At 45.8% G+C, this 23,734-nt stretch overlaps 1 protein-coding gene across 16 annotated transcripts in view; it reads left to right on the top strand.

The window, feature by feature from the left end:
- Positions 1-23,734, top strand: part of PUM1 (pumilio RNA binding family member 1) — a 1,312,543-nt gene that overhangs the window by 164,202 nt on the left and 1,124,607 nt on the right. For 10 of the 16 annotated variants that reach the window (XM_069623038.1, XM_069623027.1, XM_069623031.1 and 7 more), the window contains exons 3-4: positions 5,018-5,086; positions 17,188-17,277. In XM_069623038.1, coding sequence (XP_069479139.1) covers positions 5,018-5,086; positions 17,188-17,277 — 159 coding nt within the window. The remainder of the gene's footprint in view (positions 1-5,017; positions 5,087-17,187; positions 17,278-23,734) is intronic. The other 6 variants (XM_069623037.1, XM_069623034.1, XM_069623036.1 and 3 more) reach the window with 1 other exon arrangement.

The following is a 23,734-nucleotide window of genomic DNA, read 5'->3' as shown; positions in this document are numbered from 1 at the left end:
ACGGGCCTCCAAACAGATGTTCCTGGGGCTGCAAGGTTGCGACTCACGCAGGCACATGCCTATCTGAGAACACCTCAGCCCGATCAACGCCGGCTCAGTCCCCCTCTGAAAGCACCACGACTCCGGGCCCTATATCCAGCTGCCATCTTAACCTGCCCAAGACTGCAATGTGGGACTCTGTTATCCTGGCTTCCAGAGTCAATCGGCACACAAGAAATAACTTGCTGCCGCCCTCTTTATTCTGACATCTGCAGCTGCTGTCCACAGTAAGGGGGTTTAAGAGACCCTCAGCCCTTTCATGCCAGGCCACGCCCTCAAACCGTGTGGCTAAATTTGAAGTCGGCAAGAGCCAAATCTGTAATGGTGTAGTGTGGCTAAATTCAAAAGCAGCCAGAACTGAATTGCATTGTTTTGTCCCATATCCTCTTTTCTGTAGTTCTCTGTAATAGGGGAGGGACGACAGAGCAGTCGTGAACACAGGCAAACAGGAATTTCCATTATCCACTGCCCATCAATGACTGCCCGGGCAAGACTTGCTTGGTGGGGAGTGTGTTCCAAACGATTCGGCAGGAAGCAAATGTAGCACAGCCCTCCATTTGCACTCATGACCTGATTGCAAAGTTTTTTTTAAGTTGCAAGATATTAAACATGCATAGTCTCTTGCTCCATAATCCTCCACACCATTTCTTGCTTGTGAAGATTCAGTGATCTCTAGCCAGTGGCTAGTGCATGCTTGCTTAGGACTTGTACATATTGTACGTTCTCAAAGGTGTCATTAGCTGCAACTATAAAGTTCAAACCTCAGACCTACATGAGTGCCTCAATATGTCCTCCCCATCTGGCACTGAACCCCCTCAACCCCGCAACCTAAGGTCTATTGGTGTCCACATATAACTCCAACATGATGTGTAGGTTGAACCAGGTAGCGCCACTATACCACTGGGCATAAAAGGTGGTATACTATACCACTGGGTATAAAAGGTGGTATACTATACCACTGGGTATAAAAGGTGGTATACTATACCACTGGGTATAAAAGGTGGTATACCCCAGATCTCACAACTCGGGGAAAGAAAAGTGACTTGCGGAGTGCAGATGACTGAAACACACCACCAATACCAATAAAGTAACCTCAAAGAAATTGGAACACTCATATAGACTAGCAATACTTGAGACTAAATAGATTTGTGCAACAAGCAAACCACTCCAAAAAGCTCTTTGAAACTTAAACTACTTGAAAAACTTAAAGTGCAAACACTATCCATCTCGGACTGCCAAGACTGTGCGAAGTTCAGCATGCTTTTTCTGATAAAATCTCCATGGCTCAGGATAAAATGAATACACTTGGCTGACAAACCCCATGGTTTGGATACCTTGATTTGGTATCGGGTAATATTATCCCCACCAAAAATATCGCCGTACATATGGTTGTCGGGAACGGCCATAGGCGATATTTTTGATGGGGTAAATGGATGGGGGGTTGCGGGGGTGTCCCCGCTCCCTTTTAAAATATATGGGGGTTGCGGGGGGTGTCCCCCGCAGGTTCCATGGGGTAATATCGCCGCAAAAATATGGCGATATTTTTGCAGCGACATTATCACATGGAACCCTTGATTTTCTACCTGCCAACCATTACAAATATGCCACCACCTAAACATAACCAGTTGAAGTTCAACCATAAACCCATCACAAGTCTGGAAATGGAAAGAACTTTGGCCACAAGGCACCCCGCCTCCTGTCTTTTGGAGACGTTATACCAGCCAAATCCATCTTGGACAATCAATGTATCTTCTCCCCTTTCCTTACCAGATTCATGAATGCGTCCTTTCATCATAACCATACCCCAGACATTTAGGTGGTCACCGCTCTCCCATCCCTTGTGAAGAAAACGGTTCTGGATCCCAAAGATGCTAAGAATTTAGGCCTATCGCCAATTCCAACTTCCTACTGAAGATGTTCGACAAAATGGGAACCTTACAACTTCAAGCCTATCTAGATATCACTCTTAAATTACACATCAGGCAGTCAGGCTTCAGATCGGCGTATAGCACATAGATGCCCCTTCTCAACCTCCACACCCCTATGCTTGATCCTTGACCAGGGGAAAATGGGGTTACTAGTCCTGTTGAACTTATCAGTAGTGTTCGATCTCCTCGACCATGAACGTCTGTTTAACAACCTGGCCGACCTTGGAAACTGCACACAAGAAGTTAATTGGGGTCAGTCTTTCTTGTCTCATCAGAAATCCACAGGAAGCTGGGGTGGCGCTACCTTAGAACCTCCCGCTATACTCTGGTGTGCCCCAGGGAGCTTGTCTATCTCCCACTCTTCAAGTGGGGTTCTTTTTCACAAATTATGCTGATACTCCCCTGATCCTACACAGCCAACCTCCAACATATAATGTACAATACGATCGAACACTGGATGACCACCAATTGGATGTGTCTAAATGGCAGGAGGACAGAGCTTGTCCCGGGAGGATAGCTCAGCGGCAGCGTGCGCGTCTTGGAAGCAAGACGACACGGAGCAACAACAGGTTCGATCCCCGGGTCCGCGCTTAGAAAGCTCTGGGTGTTTAAGCGCGTTATAAATACGTAACTAAGACAAAAAAAAAAACACAATTACGCAACTGAGAAAAACAAACAATTCCTGTAACAGCGCCTCGATGCCTGCGGGCTGTGTGAGCGCTTTATAAATGTAAATAAAAATAAGAGCTGCTGATCTTTGGATCCACTCCGACCTGGGAAAAATTCTAGTTTTAACATTAAGGACTGTAATATTCCCGTACTAGGGAAGGTTAAGACCCTAGGCATCCACCTAGACTTCTGTGTTGAAACACCCATGAACCAGACCACCTCAAATTGCCAGCACTAACTTAGATTTCTAAAAAAAAAAAATTCACCTGTGAGGCAAACTGCATAACTATAGCGAAGGTTATTTTTACTGTCTAGACTATTGCCTCCAATCTGATACTATGCGTATCAAAAAACGGATCTCAGAGATCACATATCCTCCAGTAGACAAGCTATGCACTGCCTCACTGTCGCAGCATGCATTTAGTTTAAAACTGCTACTCTGGTCCAAAGATGCTTATAATAGGAAAGCTCCAACCTACCTGAAAACGTGACTGGTCATATACGAGCCTAAATGAAACTTGGCTCATCTAACCTGCCTCTGGTCGACTACCCAGATTCAAATGGACAAATGTGTTTTTCCTTTTATGGCAGCCCACTTCTGGAACGCCTTGCCAGTGGAACTACGACAGGAAGCAAACTTAAAACCTTTCCGTAAGTGATGTTTCCAGACCTCCCCTGGCTTGACCCCTGCCTCCCTCTTGTCCCGTTTTCTCTGTTGATACTCTTGTGTTCCTGTGCTCCCTGATGCCTGTGGGTTTTCAGTGCTATACAAATAAAATCTTATTTGCGGCTCCAATTATAATATTTGGTTATTTTGGAAGGTCATGATATCCTGAGTACAAATATCAAGGCTTCCTTGGGCTGGTGAGGAGTGCTTTATACATCGAGCTAGATGGAGCTTTAGCAATGCCGGTGTTCTTGAAGGTTCATATCTATTAGTTTGGTCAGCTGCTCTGTGATGCAGGGCAAGGGCATCCTGGTGAAAGCTTGAATTATACCCGCAGCTTTTCTTTATAAGCCAGTGAAAATATGAGCTGGGGTAGAGGTTTATTGTATGTTGATTTTAAAGAGCTGGATTCGTTCCAATGCTGCTTGATCGTGATGCATCTTCACTTTGGTGCTGCCTTACTTTTTTTTTTTTTTTTTTCCATTGTTCATGGTGGCTGTGATTCTACAGCATTAGTATGTATATGGAAAAGAGTTCAGAACAAGTAGGTCTGGATTAGCAAATTTTAGAAGGTAAAAATGTTGTCCTCTAAGTGGTTTATAGAAAAGGCATACCCTGAACATGTATAAAGGCAGACTAATAAGCCTACCCAATGCACCTTAGCTGAACTGGCTTCCAATCGCAGTCATCTTTTAGATACCCTCTGCTTTAGCTAAATGGTGTTAACTGAATTTCTTCATCTTAAAACCTATCTAACTGTGCAAATCTGAAATCTACAAAAAGCACTTGCTTGTGTTTGTATTCCAAGACGAGAGGCGATTTGTTTTGAAAATGCAAAAAACTTCAGATCTGAAATGTGGCAGGACATAGTAAAGACAAGTTTAAGTATGCAGATCACCTTGCTAGCTGGAACACCATTCATTAAGGAGTTAAACCAGTAAGGTGGATCGAACTATGAAGCAATCCACTTTACTCATTTATCTGATGGCAAGATATATTTGTTTAGATACTGAAACGGATTTAATTTGGATCTATTTTTCTGCTGGAGTTCCTTACGACTGTAACCTTTAAATGAAGTAACTGACTTTAATATTTCTGTGCGAGTGAAGTATACAAACAACCCTTGAACACAGGAAATCTCTCAAGGGACATTTGAAAGTGGCCAGGGAGTGGATAGGCTAATCTGAGGTTCATATTGTGCTCCCACGTCCCATCCCCTTTCCTCTGTTCTTTTCAGTGATTGTCCTGCATAGACAACCAGAATTTTTTTTAAATCTGTTGGGCGAAGCTGGGCCCATGTCATGGCCCTGAAGGACTGCCCCAGACGTCACCCTCCAGTCCGTAAGTGATTGCAGCCTAGGTTACGGCACTGCAGCTTTTTCCCATTCATTGTCCTTCAATTTTTCTAGACATCTTGGAGGGACAGACTTCCTCAAAGACCTGCTCTTGAATTGAGTGCAGAAGAACATACTCATTCTTACCAAAGTAGTATTGAAGGGAAGGGAAGGGTGATTCTTCCCCTCAAGCTGATTACCTACAGGTAACCCTAGTGTTGCATAATTTCTACAAGGTTTAAAACTTAAAGGCCATTTTGCTCGAGACAGAAATTGACTTTTGAACGGCTATAAATGGGCTGTCCTGTTTAATCTTTAGAGTGAATGCTTGGATGTTGTTGGATAAAAATAACTTTTTTCCCCGTTTGTTTTGTGTATAGGTTCGTTCTATGGATGAACTGAATCATGATTTTCAAGCACTTGCACTGGAAGGGCGGGCCATGGGAGAAGTAAGTATAAGCTGCTTGTAACCCTATCTTGTAGGAAACCTTTTCCAGAACACAAGTCCTTTATTTGGTAGAGGATTTCTTCTCATGCTGATTATCACTTATCTTGCTACTGTCTTCTGCATAGAGTTCAAGTGGTGGTATATAACAATGTATTGCTGAACAATAGTTAATATTCGCTGTATGTGGCATCCATTTACATAGAAAACACCATTGTAAGGTATGAACTGCAAGAAGTGTTTCTTGTTCAGGCTATCCGTGTCGGCAGGCTGTGCATTTTGTCTAGGAAGGTTTTAGAGCACAACCGGCTGAAGTCCACATCACATAGAGCTGCTGGTATTTGATCTGTCTGACTCGATGGTGAGGTCTTGCAGCGTAGAGCACCTGTGGTTCGAATCAACAGATTGAACAAAACTACTTCTGTGACTTCAGTGTTTGAACTGCAATTAGTTACTGCTCTGAAAATTAATGCCTTTAATTTCTCTTGAAGCTAGTAGCTCCTGTTTAGATAAGCTTGTAATGGTTGCCCTAGATGCTTGGGATCTTTCTGTTGGCACTTGGATTATGAATGACATTTTTTTAAAGCTTTGTAACTGTTGAAGGGCAAGACACTAGTTAATTTATTTTTTCAGCTCTGTGAAGGGGGAATCTTATTTGCCATTTGTGTGCTTTGCCTTAGAAACACCCAAAACAATTTGCTACAGTAACAAGGATAAACAGTATAGGTTTGGTCTAGCGGTTGCCTATTACAAACTTGATCTAAAGATTGGATGGACTACAGGTCTCACAAATATTCAAATAGTGTTTGCAAACTGCCCTATCGGGGAAATTGAGTCAATTTATTGCGGATTAAAAATCTTCCATGAAACTTGTACACATCATACATTTCATTATACACTTTAATTTGATAAAAAGCTAATTTACATTGCCATTATAATAGGAGAAATGTCTGATTATACAGTACTGTTCTGATTCTGATTTTGGTTGACTCTTAAAGATACTGCAAAAAAGCCCATGCAGTACATGGTGAATTGGCCGTAAGAAGATGATGGATTGCATTGTGAAAAATTCACCAGTCTTGAAATCAATAAAATGGTTCTCTAACGTGCAAATAGGTGGGACTAAACATGTAAAGTCTTCTATAGGTTTGTTGCATAATGGACAACTGGTATTCCCAGACTGGCCTAGCCATTTTGCAGTGATCGCTTTTAGTTGTAGACAATTAAAGGGTGCTCTAGTAATGAGGTATCTAACAGACTTTGACTCCTGGTGAGTATCTTGAAGGGTATCTGGAGTAGACTAAACTTCAAATCTGTGTTTAAAATTAGTTAATATCTCAAGTCTCGTGTACCGCTTTAGTGTACGTGGTTGAGTACCTTGTAGTTGAACTTGTGTTTTATCCATCAAACGAGGGCACAGCAAAAGTGCTTGTGCATTAATTCCTATTAAGGATTTTTCCATATGTTGAAACCATGGAATGTTGTGGTACCCTTTCTGTTTATAATTTTATTAATGAAAAACTGTCATGTTGCTCTGTGGTTTGAACAGATCCTAAACCAGTGCGAAGATGGGTCTAGGCATAAATCATCCTCCAGAAAACTGACATTGCTCAGCATAATTTGAGGCTGATCTCTGGAAATGTAAAAATGTCTTGGCAGAGTAATTAATCGTAATTTGAAGAATGGTAGTATTCCAGTAGCCCCATAGTGATGCACCATGTTTGATAGCTTCTTTGGTGTACAATACAATCTAAGGATCATAGTAAGTGGGTGGCATTTACAGATGGCCATAAAACGGGGAACACCCTAGCAGTTTCATTCTTGGGACCTGTTTCTTAATGACCATCTTCCGCTAGATCTGAAGTAAAGCGGACCTCCAGGTAGTCAAATTCTGAGACTTGGTATAATACAACTGTTAACATCTTTGCTCAATCTCTTCCCTCTTTGACAAACCATAACCGCATATTGTTCAGTGTTTACTTTAAGATCCAGACTATTCATAAATCTGGTATAGGCATTGATCAATGCCTGCAAAACGTGTCATCTGCATAGGCTAGGACAGGTAGAGCTCTCGTCCCTAGCCTAATAAAATCAGTGTTTCCACCAAGGCATCCTATAGTCCCATTTATGTATAATGAAAATAATAATGGGGCTAGCACACAACCCTGACTAATTATGGAGAACAGTTGCTCGAGTAATTTTAATACTGGAGCATAGCAAAAAATGGCTCAATTTTGATGGCCGTATATACACGCAGCCACTACTCTCTAGGAACCAACACCACTCTCATTACACCAGAACCATCTGTGTTGGCCGGGACGGAGCTTGGATGCAGTGCCCCTAGTACTTTTGTTTTTTTTTCTTTCTTTTAATAACCTCATATTTTTTAGTTCTGCTAGACTTTTCTCGAGCTGGATTTGTGGCTACTGTGGATCCTCATTCACTCTGCCTGGAGTGCTTGGGGCTGCAACACTGATTAGAACACTGCTGCAATGCTTTCAGTCTGCACACTTGCTCGCTGCCTTCAACACTGAGACTCTGCACCCTGGAGCAATCCTTTACCTACTCGTATCTCTCATCCCCTTTCCTCTGTCCTATTGGGCGTCCCCCACCATGGGGACTGTACCGTAACCTTTGGCAGTGAAAAATATAGCATCCCCTTTAAATTTAGTAGTGTTTTGTGGGGAGGGGGGGGTGTAACTCGGTCCTGATTTTCTGCACACAGTGTCTGATCTGGCAGCCAGCGCACAGACTATCTTTCCACTGACGTCTCGTTTCTGTTTTTTCATTCTTATTTAACTTCCCTTCGGTGCATCTCCTCCCCGGCACATGTCCGCTGCTGGAGGATTCACGAGATGTGCCTCATGCGACCGCTCATTCCCGGCCTTTGATCCTGATGCACTCTGTGTATATGGGGCCCAACCACCGCTGGTATGCATGTTTGGCTTGCAGGGCTCTCGGTCACAGGCCAGAATCGGTTGTCGCAGTGGAGGGAGATCTTTCACACTTCTCCTCCGCCCCACCTTAAGGCGTTTGTGTCCAGGACCTCTCATCAAGACAAGGTAGGCCCTCCGTTCAGCATGGCTCTACAGCGCAGCGACTCCATCCCCCGTATAGGGGTTCCCCAGATTCAGTTTCTGGTAGGCCGAGTCCTCTACGGCTACTAGCTCCCAAGCTGAGGGGCTCAGGGACTCTAATGGGGGACAACCTGAGGCCGTCCAGGCTACCAGCTCCCAAATGGAGGGGCTCAGGGGCCCTATCGGGTTGTCCTTGAAGGGCGAGAAAGTTTGTCCTCTTCAGCCCCAAGGGGCAAGGGATTGTAGAGTACCACCTCCAAGAGTCTGTCCTCTGCTAGATCCAGCTTGACTACCTAGGGCATTCAGCCTACCGCAGCTCGCTCTGAGGTTGTAAGTCAGGTTTTTACTAATACCGGCCAGCTGGCTGAGGGTTCAGTGCCTATCAGTGATCAGAGGTCAATGCTTCTGTTTCGGGTGCAAGACGAGCTGTATCCTCTTGTGTCTGAGGCCTCTTGTGTCTCGGGGCCTTCACAACTTGCCACTTCTGCCTGAGGAAGCCCCCCCAGGAGACGGGAGTGCTAACCAAGGTCTTGGGTAAGTGTACCAAAATCCGGTCCGGCATCCCCCTCCAGAAGGATGACCTGCAGGTGGCGCGGAAGGTCTGGGAGAGTAAGGAAAATAGGGGGGCGGAAGGCCTTGGTTTTTGTTAAGGGGGGGGACTTGACTCAAAGGCGTATATAACATAGATCAGGGAGAGTCATCAGCTACCCCAGTTTAACCGTGTAGCTACGGTAGGTTTGCAAAAGGCAGAGAGCTAGGTTGTAATTGCTAGCTATTAAGGGTCACAACAGAAGAGTGGAATGTAATTAGATTTATTCAAACATAGTAATGTTCAGTTCACAGCAAGAAAAAAACAACGAAATTGAAAGATCACATATAAGCCTTCTTTGGCTTGCAAAAAAGGAGCAAAAAAATATATAAATAAATTGTACAGAACTGCTATTATATCACAGTTTGGTAAGTGAGGGTTAGTAACATATAATGTGGATTTCAAATACTACAGTCAGACTGGTAGTATGTCATTGTGGTGGACACATTTTTAGGTGTTTCTGGTTCGGGATGTATTCAGCCTTCACTGAGTGGAAATGTTCAGATGAAGGGTCCGAACTGTCATCCGGACGTAGTTAAGACAAGTGAACGCCTATTGGAGGGAAAGAGTGGCTCAGAGAAAAGATAAGTGACCACATAGAGAAATCCATGTGAGACGTTCTGCGCTATAGGAAACCTACGATGTTCTGTCAACGGTTGAACAGGACTTGGTTTCAGAGAAGCATCTAAATGATTCTGGCATCCATGGTAGTAGTCTACAAGGGGAGTGGTGGCAGTGAGTATACCTGAATGGTATTATAGATCATACGTAATTGGTAAATAAGTTGGTTTAAGCATACCTTATTTCTGGTATGCGTTCCAGTGGAGGTACTGGAAAAGTATTCACGGGCGATAGTTGCCGTGTTGTTGGAGGCTTTGTCAGGTTTCGAAAAATAGCCAAGCCTGCTGTGTAGGGATGAAAACGAGGATTGCGATTAGTGGATGGTGATATGAAAGTTGGATGATTGCGACAAACAATCTCTTTACGTGAGAAGTGAATCCGGATTGTGACGGGGTGTTGACATTATTGGGCTGAGTGAGGAGTGGAGAGACTTTAGCACGTTTTATTGTTTATGGCAGTGAAATAGGTTGGTGCTTTTGTGACCAGTGAAGCATGAGTTACTGTTAATTTGCACAGCTTTAGTGACTATAGTGCTTTAAAATGGTTTTAAGGACTATTGTCCACAATGGTGGAATACAGCATGATTGGTATCTTGTGAAAGCCATTTTAAATAGTAGGGCGTGATTAGTTATTTTGTTCTACATAGTGTATTGGTCATTTTGTCAGGATGGAGGACTCATGTCTAGCAAACTACTTCATTTTCTAAACATCTTTTTACCAACAATGCCAAGAGGCTCCTGTCCCTCCACAAGACAGTGGGGCACTTTCTGGACAACTCAGCATGGTGGTACCAATATATTATGGGCTTGATGGCCTCCTGCGTGCTCACTGTACTGTACAGCATGCTCGCCTGAAGACCAGGCGCCTCCAGCACCACCTGGCGGCCACTTCCGATCAGGAGATTGTGGGGGGGGGGAGGAGGGTGAGGGGAGACATAGGAGAAGGGGACGGTTGTGGTCTCAGTCGGACAGGATCCCAATACCACTGCTCCTATTGCATGATCTTCGCTGATGAATGGCAATATTTAAGTGGGAGCCCCCTTCACCTGACCGAAGTCTACTCTGGTGGTGACGACTAACTCCTCTTTTGGGCTGGGGGGCTATGTGATTCATGGTCCAGGATAGAAGCCCTCCTACATTTCAATCTGTTTGAGCTCAGGGCAGTGGGCCTGGTCCTCAAGGCATTATTGCCCCTCATCAGGGACAGGTCGGTTCTGGTAATGCAGAAGAGGACCAGCTGAGCTGCTTGGGATTCAACACCTATGAGTTGGAGTTGCACACAGACTCCTTGTTGCCGCTGTTCCAACATTGATGGTTCGTGGATGTGTTTGCATCCCCTCTGAATTCCAAGTGCCCCCAGTTTGCTTTATTGGCAGGATGGGCATCTCTGGGAGATGCCTTCCAGATCTGTTGGCATGGCTGCCTGTGTTGTGTTTCCGCCCACTCCTCTGCTCTCTGACTGTACACAAGTTTTGGGCTTCAGTGATTTGCAGCCTCATGCTTATGCCACCCCCCCTCCCCCAACTGGCCTTCGAGAGCCTAGTTTTCAGTTCTGCTGCAGCTGTGCTCCCAGGGCCCTGTTCACCTTCCGGTCTCCAGCAGGGGATTCCTGAAGCAGCAGGGCTGGGCAGTGCAACATCCGGACTTGGCCAAGCTGGCGCTGGCGGCTTGGTTCCTGACAAGCTGAGGCTTCAACATGCTCAATGTCCGGATGACAACTGGGACATCATTCAGGAGGCCTTCAACGCTTGTCTCAGCATAAGATTAAATGGACTAGGTTCTGCAATTGGGTGCGTGATAAGGGTCTGGGCCCTGTCACCTGTCCTATGGATGACTTACTGGCTTCTTCAGCGCACCTGGCTCGGTCTGGAGTTACGGTGGATACTTGCACTTATTTGGCAGCCGTTGGGGCTTAGACAAATTCCCCATAGCATGTGTTTTTGCGGCCTTACTTAAGGGGCTGTGTAGGCTTTTACTGCTGGTGCACAGGACTCACTCGGTCTGGAACCTGAATGTGGTTCTTGCAGCTTTGCAGTGCAAGCCTTTTGAGCCGATGGCCTCTGTGGACATCCGCTTCGTGACAAGAACGACTGTTTTTTTACTGGTTGCTCACCTCTGCGCACAATGTTGGTGAGCTGCAGTTGTTGTCCTCGTGCAAGCCTTCCACCACGTTTCATGACAAAATAGTCATTTTGCACAATCAACCAATTTCTTGCCCAAGGTGGTCTATCCATTTCATCTGAACCAAGAGATCTGCCTGCCGATGTTCTTCCCAAAACTGCGGTCGGATACAGAGAGGGCCCTGTATTCCTTGGACCTCCATGTCCTCTAGTTTTATCTCTGACAAAATTCTTCTCGACGTCAGAGGCATGTGACTTTTAAGGGCTCCATGCCCTGCTCTCAGGCTTCCATGGATGTTTCAGGCAATTTCGTAGGCATACACTGCCATGGGCAGACCTGTTCCAGAGGCTATTAATGCCCATGCGATCCGAGCCAAGGCCACAGCCATCGCGTTTCAGAGACCTGCTTCTTGGGATGTCATCAGCATGGCGGCTACTTGGGCCACTCCATTGACCTTCTATAATCACTACTCACTGGACAACAGCTCCATGCACAATGCGAAGTTTGGTCAGGCTGTTCTGAAGAAAATGTGTTTGTTTTGTGCTAGATGTTAGGCAGGTTATCACAGCTCCACCCTATGTTCTTGTTTGTTGGAATCACCCACAAGGATGGGGGAAGGGGACGGGGACATTTGATTAATCAATTACTCACCGTAGTAACAGTAATCCTAGTCCATAGTCTCCAATCTAGCATACGTACCACCTGCCTCTCGTGTTGGTATTATGAGGGCTAATATGTAGTTAGCGTAGCCAGGTATGCGTTTGATGTGTTCAAAGGGGAACCTGTCTGAGCCACAGAGGGCAGGGCCTTGGAGGGGGCATGGCCATGCCCCTGTGCGCTATACTAAATTTAAATGGGAAGGTCAATGGTTCGCTGCCAAATGCTGGGTGACACCACCACGAAGATGGGGAACCCTAATTAAGACCTACTTGACTACGTTGCTCTGGTTTTAGAGTAGACACAGGCAACCTAATCAAACATGCCTGCAGAAAACTGTTTTGTTCAGGAAGGCTGTGGTCAAGGCGCTAGAAGCTGCTAAAAATGACCACCAAACCATTCAAAAGTCAAACCGGATCGCCGTCCAACTGCCGTATTTTTTGTGGCCAAGCATACTTGAGGACACAGAGCCAAATTACTCCTCCGAGGCAGGTACAGCTTTGTGGTTCTCTGCCTAAGGACAAGGAGCAGTCTGTCCTCATTCCCCAGACAATTTCACTGGGGGCGAGCTAGAGCCAGAAGCCAAACCACAAGAGGTTCAGCAACATCCTATAAGCAATGACGTACAGTTTCAGGCCCCCTCCCATATAACCCCATTAGGTGCATTTCACAATTTGCCCACATATGGGAGGGGACCACATCATATAAGTGGGTGTTAGACGCAGTTAGACATGTTTATTGCGTGAAATTTCAAGAGAAGCCGCACGCTCATCCACCACGGCACAGAAGAACTTTGTTAGAACACCAGCGGTTTCTAGAAAAAGAAATGGAGGCACTTCTGAAAAAGGGAGTGATGCAACCCTTCACATCACAGGTAAACAAGGGTATTTATTCTGTGGGTTTCCTTGTTCCAAAAAAAAAGACCAGAACGAACGCCCACTGATGAACTTCAGGATCTCAAGCCTCAAGTTCAGGATATTACACAAAGTCCTACCATTGCTCAGAAGAGGGAGCTTCTTGGTAAGTTAAGACTTGAAAGATGCATACTTTCATATTTTATTGTTGCCAGCACATTATAAATATCTAAGGTTCAAAGTACATCAATCACACTAACAGTGAAAAGAACTTGCTTTCGGAATTGTCGGCTCCACGTGATTTCACCAAAGTACTAGCAGTGGTAGTCTCACCTGTGCAGAAACAGCATTCCGGTGTACTCTTATCTGGAAGATTGGCTCATAACAGGAGAAACACAAATATGTCACCAGAATATGTAGAAAACTATACATCTTCACTAACTAGGCTTTTCTATTAATGAAAAAGGGATCCTGTTTTATCCCCAGTCAACCAAAGCAATTCCTTAGGGCTATAATCTATACCAAAGATGTGTTGGTCTTCCCTTCCGAGAGGGTCCAAAATCTACTGAAGCAGATCCCTTGTTATACGGCTGGTCAGCAGATAAGTCAGGGAGGTCATGTCTTCTCTGCTTCATGGCCTCATGCATCTTCATCGTGCCAAACGCAAGACTGTATTTGCTGCCAGTACAGGAATGGCTAGCGGAACAGTGGTCTCAAGCAAAAGGCAATTTGGACGATCTACTGTAGATTTTAAAGGATTCGATTTTCACCCTATGGTGGTGGACACAAGGAAACCCGTTACAGGGAAAATCTTTTGTCAACCCAACACACTTCACAATCACAACCGGGGCATCACTCGCAGGGTGGGGCAGCCCATTCTCTCAACCAAACGGCACAAGGAATGGGTTCATGCACACTATCCAAGAAACACAATGTCCTGGAATTGCTAGCAATCTTCAAAGCACTCAAAGCTTTCCAACATCTGTTGATGAGAAAGTATGTGCTGATTATACCAGACCGCACAAAAGTCATGTTGTACCTCAACAAGCAAGGTGGGACTCATTACTAAACACTTTCCGCACTGACACAAAAGATATGGATTGGCACCACAGATGGGGATCCATTTCGCATCACATGTTCCAGGAGGAACGCAACTGCTTGGCAGACACACTAAGCGGAAACCTAAATCCATCCTTAGACCAGAAATGGGTGTTGGATGCAGACATTGTAAACTCTGTTTGTGCACGCTAGGGTATCCAGCAATTTCTTTTTGCAACAAAAGAAAATGCAAAATGCCATAAGTTACGCCTCCAGATTCCTGCAGTAGGGGGTGAATGCTCTGTGGATCAGTTGGTTGGGGACACTTGCATATGCTTTTCCTCCAACTCCACTCTTGAACAGTCATCCACAGGGTACACCAGAACACTTGACAATAGTCCAAATAGCCCCAATGTGGGCACGTCAAGCGTGTTACTCCCTCAAAATTTCAATTTGCCCACCAATAGAAATAACCTGCACAAACAGCATGTTATCACAAAACCAGGGCCAAATCCTAGATCCTGAACCACAGACTTCCAATTTAGCAGCTTGGCTCCATAAGTCAGAGTTCGGCCACCTTAATTAGCCTGACTGATGTATGCAAATATTAAAGGAGACTGTAAACCAAATGCATACTATTTTAACAAATGGAAAAGGTTGGTGATTTGGTGTAAAAAAATTGAATTTCAACCCAGTTGAATGCACACCTTCGCAAATAATTAATTACATATACTTGTTAGACACCAGTTTAGTCATTCCTTAAAAGTCCATCTAGCAGCATTGTCTGCATATATTGCATTGCAAGTAAGGTTTCATGGTGGATGGTTCAAATTGTCAAGGCTTTATGGAAGGGGTTAAGCGACTTAAACCTTCAATCGCAAAACCACCTTCAGGTTGATTTAAATGTCTTAAGCAAGCTCATGGGGCAACCCTTTTAGCCAATACATTAAGCAAGCCTTCAAGATCTTTTATACAAAACTGATTGCCTTTTTAGCCATTACTTCTATTTGTAGAGTGTGAACTGTAGGCTTTATCTGTGGCAGATCTTTGTCACAATACACAAAAACAAGGTGGTCTTAAGGAACGCATCTGTTTCTCACCAAAGTACATTTCTCAGTTCCATGTTAACCAATCCATTTTAATTACCTGCTTTATTTCAAAACCTACAAAGCTCTGGAGAGAGAGCTTTTCACACACGATGTGCGTAGAGCAGCAGTGTACTACCTCAACCAAACGCAAGCACTCTGGAAAATGGAACAGTTCTTTGTTGCTTGTTGCTGGAAGGGGAAGGTGATCCACTCTCAAAGACTACAATTGCAAGTTGGATTGTGAAAAGCATACAGCAGTAGTATTACATATTAGATCAACCTCTACTATATGCACCAATGGCACATGCCACATTGGACATGCTGGCATTTTTATTGCAAATGTACCACTCAGGGTCATTTGTAAGGCAGCAACCAAGTTCCGCACACACGACTTTGTCTCCACACAAGTCAGAAATGTCTTGGGTGGGACAAGCAACATTGAAGCATCTACTTCTGTGTTCCTCCTTTCAAACCACCTCCAGCGGGTGGTACTCGCTAGATTATGCAAACCATGTGACTCTAAGCAGACCCACAAGCCTCAGAAGATAAACATTACATACCTGTAATAGTCTTTCTGATGCTTGTATCTGTTTAGATTCACATGCACCTCTCTCCCTCGCCTTGTTGGAGTATAAGGAACATCAACAAAAAATCTGTTTTATGTGTTTATCACAATCTTATTCCCAGTAAACTTCATGCTACCTCGGGTCAGGGAAAAAAATCACAATCTGAGTTCCTCGTCAAGTGAAGGATCCTGGGTACAATGCATGTCATGAAAGGGATAGTATTACAAACACCCCACTAAGGTCCCTTTTTGTAATCGTAAACAAATCTTTTAATACTCTGCACCAACCACTACATGCCGGCTTATGCAAAGCAGATGAATCTAAGCAGATACAAGCATCAAAAAGACTATTACAGGTATGTAATGTTTGTCATAAGAGCAACTGTTGGCATCCCCGCTGTGTAACTTCTAGACACACTGCTGTATCGCCCTTAACCCATTTGGTGACCTTGAAACCACATAAGAAATGCCTACAAATTAACTCTTTTCGGCATGCTTCCTCAACACTGGATAAGGCGGTCTGGGTGCTCGCATTCTCAGGGATAAAGCATGAGATCATGCAGGAAGTAGGCTGACCAGGCCATTCAAGGAAACTGCAGAGTCCAGGTGGCAGTGAAGCGTTCCTCTGTGTACATAGAACAGCCGAGAAAGGGGCGCAATGGGTGCTCCTGTCGCACTCCTTTTTTAGCTAAACTGCACCCTACTATGTCGCTGCTGGAGGGTGATGTGATGTGAGGTGTTAATGGTGAACACTAGCCTGATGGCACAAACAAGTTAACACCTACCTTTGATCGTATCCGCACTTTGTTTTCATAGATGCATGTTGCTGGCATTGGTGTGACAATAGGGCCCCTCTGCATGCGAGATGTCTGGGCCAGTTTGTTCACCACCTCGCCCAGAGCCCTGTTGTGACGGCCCTGAAGCCAACTGTAGTGCATGATCTGCAGAAAACCTCAAATGTTTGGGCTTCCAAGGCAGGGTGTGACCACCTGTAGGTCCATCAAATTTGTTGCTGAATCCGAGAGAATGTTTTGAGTTCAAATATAATTGTAATTGCCTAAAATGCTCTCACTGGGAATGTGAATTTCTTTTTTACATTTTAAAAAAAGAATTTCACTCCAACTTCAAAAAATATCTAGCTCCTCGTCAGTCTTATTTGGAGCAATGTATTTGCTAGCCTGTGCCAATATGCTACATAAATCACTTCCACACCTCAAATGCTTTTCAGTTTATGGCAGCAAATCTGGCTTCAAATGGGGCATATGACTTGAAAAACAGTTATGTTTTGGCTTTTGTCGCTGATCTACTTAGTGTTAATGGGAGTATTTTGTTGTCCTTTTGAAGTTTGGTAATGGCTTTCACACACTTCGAATCTTCAGTACACATGCAAACGAAAAGTTGGCAGGTGACCTATTTGTGAATTTTATATATTGCACAATTCCACACCACTTTGACTTCTAAGCGCTAGGACATTGATTTTACTTTTTGCCAACCAGAGAGGAGAGGAAGAGGGGGGAGATGGAAGAGCCTATCACATGCCTGCAGAATTCCAGTTCAGGAGCCACGTCTCAAGACCTTTTCGGAAGGTAAGCGTGCAAACTTAAACCAAGGGCTCCAGGGGTGAAGGCCACATTGTGGGAGCTTACAATAGAGAATGTCTCTCTAGCCACATTTAGTAAATCTTTTCTTTTTTGTGGTGGTTTAGAACTGATGTCTTGGTTCTAATAAGCAACCAATTGAAGAATATTTAATTGAATTCTTATACTTAGTTTTGTATGCATGACCTTGGCCTTTTCGAGTACCTCACACAGTCCTCTGCCCTCCCCCATACATAAGCAGCCTAGCTGCCTTTGGTGTTTGTATCAGTTAGATCTCTTCAGTTCTAAAGTCTTATATTCATACTGGCTTGAAAATTAAACCTAGTTCTTACACTGAAGCACCTACAGGCACATGTCTGCCCTTGCTCATCTGATTGTGCATTTATACTATACTGACACTCGTGGGCATTATTCCAGAGAACAGATTTGGCCTGGTCTGTTCTCAGTAAGAGACACTCCCAATTGTTGGCTGGCGTATGCTATATTTCTAGTAATTGGAACACTCCCTGCCCCTCAGGTTTTACAATGTCATAATCCTACGTCCTGTCCCCTTTTCTGCATACTCTATGGGCGTCCCTTTTTAGGGATGGGGAAACGGAACCCTTTTTACCGGATAAATTGTCTTCCCCTTTACATTTCGATGCACTTGGGGCCGTGGCCTTGGGAGCATGTGCTCCCATGACTCTGCCCACCGGCGCCACTCCTCGGACTTCTTTTCCACAAAGACTGGAGCGGACCTCCTTCACCTTAGGCTGTAGCCTTGGCCTTACTTTTAACCTGTAATGCCATGCTACGAGGAATAATTATTCTCGCTTTCTTCCCATATAGCTAATAATCCTACGTCCCATTCCCTTTCCTCCATACTTTTGGGGACATTCCGTCCACCGGGACAGGACCAGAGCACTTTTTGAAGCATCAAAAATGTTTGTCCTTTTATTTTTACGTGGGGCCACCACATGTGACTTTAGCCCTGCTTTCCTGAGCTCTGCCCCACACATCTTCCCCCAGTCCTTTTGCCATAAAGGGTCAGATGCACTTGCATCGTAGGGACATTTATTTTTTTTGGGTCCTTTGTCCTTCCTGCTCCGGTTCCAGAGTCTTTTCCTCTGTCTAAGCCAGAGCATCTGGGATTTGTTTCCTGTGCTTCGTGTGAATGTTTCGCGAGGGTGGATCCCCTTTCTGTCTGGAATGCTTGGGCCCGGAACACCGGTGGGACTCTTGCTTCTACTGTGACTCCCTCTTTCTGGGCACTCCAGCGTAGGCCTGTCAGGTGGGAGGTGTTCCAACGGCTTCCTCCTCGACATTTACAGTAGTCCATCGACGAAAAAAGGAAATGTCCAGTAGGTTACTTCCTTTTTTAGGGCACCCCGGCCAGGGGACTCCTTCCCGTGGTCGTCTTGTTCCTGGAGGGCCCCAATTGCTCTGGTACCACGGTTCTCCTTGAAGGGCCCCGAAAGGGGTCTAACCTGTATTCTGGAGTTTGCTCCGAGGCCCCTGTCAAGACAGGCTATTCCCCATCTGGGGCTAAGGTTAAGCCCAACTTTTCTGGGGAATTCTTGACTGCGGTTATTCCTGAGGTTTATAATTCTGGAACTAAACTTGGAGCCTAGTCTAGAGGTTTCCTGTACAGTGACTAAAGGTCCCAGGGTTATCCCTGAGGATCCCTGATTAGGGGCTATAATTAAAACCGACAAGATCGAGGGGCCTCCTACGAGTTGTGACCCTAAGCGTTCCCACAAACCATCTTGTGGTCAAACCAATCCTGCTGAGGGGGGAGAAGTAGGGCAAAGGCCTCAAGTCTTCAAGTACCGGCCCTGCTGAGTTTTCCTCACGAGGGGCTAATTCTTCCACAGAATCAAAAGAAACTCACTAGCTCTAGATATGCTAGTACCGGCTCTGCCGAGGTTCCCTGTCACAAGCTACAATTATTAGAAAAGCCCCTGAAATACCTGTGGTGACGATTGGCTCACTGAAACCTGTGACACAGATCACCTCAGCAAGTGACAAAATGGTGCTTCAACCCACATGGTCTGAGGCGGCCATTTTGACGGGCTCTTTCACACCAACGTTCTCAACGGCTGGTGCAGAGGGGCCTATTTTTGGGGCCGAGCAGCATTTCCCACGTAATGTGGACAATAGGAATACTTTCTGCCCTCCAACCTTGCCTTTGTCGATCCCTGCTGCAAAGTCCCTCCTGAGGTCTTGTTTCCTTATCACCACGACAAGCAATCCATTGACCGGGTATTTGGCTGCAGACCATGAAGTTCTCCTGCTGCAGAATCTTCTTCAATGCTGAGGTACTGTGTTTGCTTGGGCATGTACTTACCTTAAGCCTGTTAGTATTTCTGTGTAGCTGTGGGTTGTTTTCTGTGATGGGGAGGCCTCTCATCCAGTGCGGAGTCCCACTGCTAGAATCCTGCTAGGGTGTCTTCTGTGAAGCGCCTGGACCCTCTTCTAACTCTAAAGTGAACTACTCACCTGTTAGCCCAGTTTTCCTATGGAACTCTGACTTTTGCTACTAAAGAACCTATTCTGAAACTACCTGTTGGTCACTGGTCCTAGTGACCACCCTTCTGCCACTGGGAACACTCATGCTCCAAAAATAAGGAAAAGACTTTGAACGGATTGGGCCTTCTGCCTAGAAAAGAAAATAAGTCTGTTAAAGTTACTTACTTGTATAGAGTTGTTTGGTAACTGTAATTCTAAGAGTGAACGGTTACAAAAGTTGTTACTGATCTTGAATGTGTGATGCACTATTCTTAAAAGTATGGTTAACATGTTTTCTTCCTTAGCAACTGTTTTGCCAGTCGCATAGGAAGTAGATGTGAAGGTATTTTACTCCTGTGATTAGGTTGTGCCTATTCCCAAAAGTAAAGTGTTGGTATCAGCAGATTAGTCCTTTGAGGATAATTGTAGGAGTGTCCCCCAACTGGGTCTTGCTTCCTCTGACTTGCTGCTAGCCTGTGCTTAAGTCTGCATTAGGTTGTTGTCTGCCTAGAATAACTATTCAGTAAAGTGTAACATTGGGTTTTACTTTTCCACTTCATTGTGAGGTTAAAAAAGTATGTGGGTTTTACTTTGCATTAGCTGTGTGCCATCCAAAATAAGTTACAAGAGTTACTGCTTACCTCAATCTGGGGTTCCCTGTTTTCAAAAGCATCTGTAATTGTATATTACATCCTTGGGTTTTAATACCTGGTATAACCATGTGTTATGACAATAGTTATAGGTTTTTACTGCATCTAGAATAAATACTATTCACCAAAAGTACATTGTCCAGTTGACTGATTAAGTAATTGTGAAAAGTAACGATTGGTTTTTACTCCCCAAGGATAGGCTTGACCTATACTGAATGTTTATGAAAAGGTTTTGACTCCTCTAGAACTACTGTTGGGTACTTCAAATGAGGTCTATACCTGGATCTGTGTAGTTTAAAGTATAGTGTTTTTTTTATACTGTGATTTCATATGTTTTAGTGCTTACTTACCCCTAGATTTATATGGGCCTACCTGTATTTAAATAAATCCTTTTACTTCTACGTCCCGTCCCCTTTCCTCAATATTTATGGGACATTCCTCCGTCCTGTGGGACGGGACCGTAGCACTTTGTAAAAAGCATGACATTTAAAAAAAAAAAAGTGTCCCTCTCTTTTTTCATGGGGTACCGCACGTGGCCATAATCCCGTCGTCCTTGGCTCCGACCAGCACATCGCCCCTCAGTCCTTTTCTCCCCTCGTTCGGGACTGGACGCACTTGCATCTTCGGAAGATTTTTTTCCTTCCTGTTTCCTCCTCTCTTGCTCCATTTTAGCGGACACGTGGTAGTCCGTCTATGCCGTTTCAGCTAGACTTTCCAAATTGTTCTTGTCAGCGACACTTTGCTAGGGCGGATCCCCATTCTTTGTTTAGAGTGTTTGGGTCCGGACCACCTGTGGGACTCGTGTTTTTATTGCGACTCCCTTTCGATCTGGGTGATTCAACGTCATTTAGAGCGGTGGGAGGTGGTGTTTCACCGTACTCACCACCCACCCCCGGCAAACTTTCAAACTCATCGACGAGAAGAAGAAACGCCCGGTGAGTTCTTTACTTTTTAGAGCACCCCGGCCGGGGGACACCTTCCCGGGGTCTTCCAGGTCTAGGAGGAGCGTCAAAAGCTCTATTACCGGGGCTTGCCCTGGGGTGCCTTCTAGGACTAAAAGGTGTACCAGAGTTATCTCTGAGGGCCTCCATAAGGGGCCTACTGACACCGGATTACAATACGAGGCCCCTCCTGTGGGGGCTACTTGTGGGCCCAGTTCTACTGAGGCGTCGGGTACTGGAGCTTGCTTTGAGGTCTCCTTGACTGGAGCTTCCCGTAAAAACACAGGGGTATGCCCTGAGGCCTCAGTTGAGGCTGTTCATACTGAACGGAAGTTCGAGGCCGTCGTGTAGAAGCTTTTACCGGACTCTGGACCAAGGTCCCTCATTTAGAGGCTAGGGTGACTGAGAGTTCTGAGAGGCCTGTTAAGGTCTTGTCGGTGAGGTGTGCTTCTCTTCGTTCCTGCTCTAGTGGTGACTCCAGATCTGTTGAAGAGTGGTCTTGGACCGTAATCCCTCCGTTACCGGCAGTGCAGAGGTCCTTCCTTTGAAGGCTAGTTTGGCTGATAGCATGTCACAAACATCCTAGGCCACACAGTACCGGATCGGCCTGTGGGGACCCCTGCCTCACTCCCACACATGTCGCAGTTCTCAGGTGCCGACAAAATGGCAGCCGTTCCCGCCAAGACCACGGTGGCCATTTTGGATACCTCCCTTACAACTACGCCGTCTGCCCTATGTGTAGGGAGTGATTTTTCAGGTGAACATCGGTTTCCTTGTGCACATCAGTTTTGTCCAGTTTGACTGGAACGCTCGAATGCCCCTACCGCACAATGTCTCGCTTCCTGCGGCATCGCCACCTTTGATTTATGTGGACACCAGTGGGGAAGGGCCCGCTTGGCAACCCTCTTCCTTGCGTCCCTGGAATTTCTCTGCTCATGAGAGGCCTCCTCCAGTCGCGTCTAAATCGTCGGCAGCGGACGTCTTTTTCGGCAAGTTTCAAAGACTTGTACATTCCGACCCCATGAAGGAGTACTTTCGAGGCTTGTTTAGGGAGATATGCCCGCCTGCGCCGACGGTCCCAGCTGCAGTTCCTGTGGTTCTGCCGGCGCCGCCTTTACTGGCTGGGCCTCCCCCCAAATCTTCCATCCCTGCCTCCGTTGTCCCCAGTGGACAAGCCTATTGTGGTGCCTGATGCGACTCAGCCTGATTCGGACCTGTCGGACGACGCACAGGCCGATCAGGACAGCGAAGACCAGCCCCGCTCTCAGAGCCTTTCACGACCGGGTCCTGGACATGTCTGTTGGATGTTCCAGTAGCCGAGTCACCCGCTCCGCAGGAGGGCATGCTTTCGGGGGCGTTCACTTTGTCTCCTTCGGAGCGTACCGGCTTGTTCTTGCAGAAGGACGTTTTGGCGGAGGTCTGTAAAGTCTGGGAGAAACCACACTCTGGACTGTTTGTCAACAAGAAAATTGACGCGCGCTACAGGCTCCATTTTTCAGAAGAGGTGGCCTTAGCGTTGTCTGCCCCCTCCTCCATGGTAGTGGCTGCGGCCACTTTGCAATCCAGACCTGCGGCATCCTCTTCTACGACGGCTACACAGGTTCTGGCCAAAGAGGACAAGTTTCTTGACTCCCATGGGAGGAAGATTTCCGCGAATTCCGCCCTGCAGCTGCATCAAGCCAATGCAGAACTGATGTTAGTGGGGGCGAATATGAAAATGTGGAAAGGTCCGTCAGAGTTTGAGGAGTTTATTTCTGCTGAAAAGCTAGAAGATTTCAAAGCGGGGATTGTCAGATGCCAGGGTCCTGTCGCAGGATTTGCTTGAGGCAGCCGCGCATCATGTCGACACCTCGCCCCAGGGCCTTATGCTTGGTGTGGATACCTCTCGTCAGGCTTGGCTACACGCCATCAAGTTCTCTAAGGAGGTGCAGGATAAAGTTTTGGACCTGCCTTTTGATGGCAAGGAGCTCTTTCATTCTACAACAGACTTGTAGATGACCAAAACTAAGGACAGCACTCAGACCGCCAAGTCCTTGTCTGTCCTGGTAAAACCACCTTTCAGGACACAGATCATTGTCGCAACCTCAGCCTTCCTCTGGTTTCAGGTTTTTTTTAGATCGAAGATCCTGCAGGGCTGACACCCCTTCGGGAAATTCCTGCCGAAGGCAGCAACGGTGTCTGTTTTCTCCCGCTCCTCAGCCTCCTCCACGGGTTCAGGTGGTGCAGCCACAGAGAAACCAGCTAAATGAGGGTTTACTGTGCTCGCACGAGGCCCCGGTTGGAGGACGCATTGCGTCTCATTGGGAGGATTGGCTGACCATCACAGAGGACCGGTGGGTCTTGTCAGTTGCTCGGGAAGGCTTCTGC

Source organism: Ambystoma mexicanum, chromosome 11 (genome assembly GCF_040938575.1).
Source record: "Ambystoma mexicanum isolate Mex_15411 chromosome 11, UKY_AmexF1_1, whole genome shotgun sequence".
Lineage (NCBI taxonomy): Eukaryota > Metazoa > Chordata > Amphibia > Caudata > Ambystomatidae > Ambystoma > Ambystoma mexicanum.
Note: the sequence above shows the minus strand (reverse complement) of the source record. Positions and strands in the feature narration are given on the sequence as shown.